The following is a 2544-nucleotide window of genomic DNA, read 5'->3' as shown; positions in this document are numbered from 1 at the left end:
GAGGAGGAAGAGGAGGAAGAGGAAGATTCCCGCCGCCGCTTCCTCTTCCTCCCCGCCCCCTCCTCTTCCTCTTTTGCCCGTTTCCGCCGTTTTTCCACCCATTTCCGCAAGGGCAGATCGTCGTCTTCCGAACCACTTCCAGCCTCCGCCTGAGGTGGGGGAACGCTTTTCCTTAACGGGGGGGGCTCTTCCTCTTCCTCCTCCTCTTCCTCTTCCTCTTTCTCCTCCTCTTCCTCTTCCTCTTCCTCCTCCTCTTCCTCCTCGCTCTCCGTTTTCACCCTTTCCGCCCTATTTTTCGCGGGTCGTTTCTTCTCACTCTCACTCCTCTTTTTGCCCGTTTTCACCCTATTTTTGGGGGGTGGGCTCTTCCTTTTCTTTTCCTCTTCCTCTTCCTCCTCCTCTTCCTCCTCTTCTTCCTCCTCACTCTCCATTTTCACGCTTTTTGCCCCATTTCCCCCCGGCCGTTTTTTCTCACTCTCAGTCCTCTTTTTGCCCGTTTTCTCATCATTTTTGCGGGGCGGGTTCTTCCTCTTCTCCTTTTCCTCTTCCTCTTCCTCCTCCTCTTCTTCCTCTTCCTCCTCCTCCTCCTCTTCCTCACTCTCTATTTTTACCCTTTTCGCCCCGTTTTTCGCAGGCTGTTTTTTCCCACTCTCGCCGCTCCTTTTGCCTGTTTTCACCCCATTTTTGGGGGGCAGGCTCTTCCTCTTCTCCTTTTTCTCTTCTTCCTCTTCCTCTTCCTCTTCCTCTTCCTCTTCCTCTTCCTCTTCCTCTTCCTCTTCCTCCTCTTCCTCGTCGTCACTCTCCATTTTCACCCTTTTTGCCCCGTTTCTCGCAGGTTGTTTCTTTTCCCTCTCACTCTTTTTGCCCGTTTTCACCCCATTTTTGGGGGGCGGGTCCTTCCTCTTCCCCTTTTCCTCCTCTTCTTCCTCTTCCTCCTCTTCCTCTTCCTCCTCTTCCTCTTCCTCGTCGTCACTCTCAATTTTGCCCCTTTTCACCCCATTTTTCGTAGCCTCAGTCCCATTTTTACCCCTTTTCACCCCATTTTTGCGGAGGGGCTTCATCTCTTCATCCTCGCTCTCAATTTTGCTCTTTTTCACCCCATTTTTCCGGGGCGGCTCTTCCTCCTCCTCTTCTTCCTCTTCCTCATCATCATCACTTTCGATTTTGCCCTTTTTCCCCCCATTTTTCACGGCTCTTTTCGCCTCCTTCTCACTCCCCTTTTCGCCCTTTTTCACCCCATTTTTCACTGCCCGTTTCCGCTCGTCCTCATTCCTCATTTTGCTCCTTTTCACCCCGTTTTTCCGGGGCGGCTCTTCCTCTTCTTCCTCCTCGTCATCTTCCTCCTCCTCTTCCTCCTCCTCACTCTCTATTTTGGCCCTTTTCACCCCAATTTTCAACGCTCTTTTTCGCTTCTCGCTCTTGCTCCCGGTTTTGCCCTTTTCCGCCCCGTTTTTGTGGGGAAGCTTCTTCCGCTTCTCTTCCTCCTCCTCCTCTTCCTCTTCCTCTTCATCATCGTCATCGTCGCTCTCCAGTTTCCTCTTTTTCCCCCTATTTTTCACAGCCCTTTTCGCCTCTTCCTCACTCCCGTTTTTGCCTTTTTTCACCCCATTTTTCATTGTCCTTTTCTCCTTTTCCTCACTCCCGTTTTTGCCCTTTTTCACCCCATTTTTCCGGGGCGGGTCTTCTTCTTCCTCCTCCTCTTCCTCCTCCTCTTCCTCCTCCTCTTCCTCCTCCTCTTCGCTCTCTATTTTGCCCTTTTTCACCCCAGTTTTCAATGCTCTTCTTCGCTCTTCGCTCTCACTCCCTTTTTTGCCCTTTTTCACCCCATTTTTCCGGGGTGGGTCTTCCTCTTCCTCCTCTTCTTCCTCCTTCTCTTTCTCCTCTTCCTCTTCCTCCTCTTCGCTCTCTATTTTGCCCTTTTTCACCCCAATTTTCAATGCTCTTTTTCGGTCCTGGCTCTGACTCCCATTTTTGCCGCTTTTCACCCCATTTTTCCGGGGCGGGTCTTCCTCTTCCTCCTCTTCTTCCTTTCCCTCTTCCTCTTCCTCACTCTCTATTTTGCCCTTTTTCACCCCAATTTTCAATGCTCTTTTTCGGTCCTGGCTCTGACTCCCATTTTTGCCGCTTTTCACCCCATTTTTCAAGGGTGGGTCTTCCTCCTCTTCCTCTGGGGCGGGTCTTCTTCTTCCTCCTCCTCTTCCTCCTCCTCTTCCTCCTCCTCTTCCTCCTCCTCTTCGCTCTCTATTTTGCCCTTTTTCACCCCAATTTTCAATGCTGTTTTCCGGGCCTCGCTCCGACTCCCGGTTTTCCCCTTTTTCACCCCATTTTTCCGGGGCATCTCCTCCTCTTCCTCTTCCTCCTCTTCCTCTTCCTCCTCCCTCCTCGTTTCGCCCTTTTTCACCCCGTTTCCGAGGGCCGTTCCCCGGCCGGCCGCCCCGCCCCCGTTTTCCCCCTTTTTCGCCCCAATCCGGGGGGGCGGGGCCTCCCCTTCCCCTCCGCTCCCCATTTTGCCCTTTTCCGCCCCAATTCGGGGGGGCTGAGCCC

At 52.8% G+C, this 2544-nt stretch overlaps 2 protein-coding genes across 2 annotated transcripts; both read right to left on the bottom strand.

Moving 5' to 3' along the window:
• Window positions 1-856: 856 nt before the first annotated feature.
• On the bottom strand, window positions 857-1277 carry LOC104290846 (ABC transporter F family member 4-like; the record flags this gene model as incomplete). Its single annotated transcript, XM_009890011.1, has 1 exon — window positions 857-1277. A coding segment is annotated over exon 1 (421 nt), but the record flags the coding sequence as incomplete, so codon positions are not given.
• An 863-nt stretch (window positions 1278-2140) lies between these two features.
• Window positions 2141-2338, bottom strand: LOC104290845 (cysteine-rich hydrophobic domain-containing protein 1-like). The gene has a single exon (XM_009890010.1). The coding sequence runs from the start codon at window positions 2336-2338 to the stop codon at window positions 2141-2143; it is 198 nt and encodes a 65-aa protein (XP_009888312.1).
• Window positions 2339-2544: the final 206 nt, after the last annotated feature.

This window comes from Charadrius vociferus, unplaced genomic scaffold, assembly GCF_000708025.1.
Source record: "Charadrius vociferus isolate BGI_N301 unplaced genomic scaffold, ASM70802v2 scaffold2188, whole genome shotgun sequence".
NCBI classification, from domain to species: Eukaryota; Metazoa; Chordata; class Aves; order Charadriiformes; family Charadriidae; genus Charadrius; species Charadrius vociferus.
This window is presented reverse-complemented; position numbering and strand designations above follow the sequence as displayed.

Coding starts and splice junctions, on each gene's coding strand:
- LOC104290845 (XM_009890010.1), bottom strand. CDS start 2,338: ATGCCCCGGAAAAATGGGGTGAAAAAGGGGAAAACCGGGAGTCGGAGC.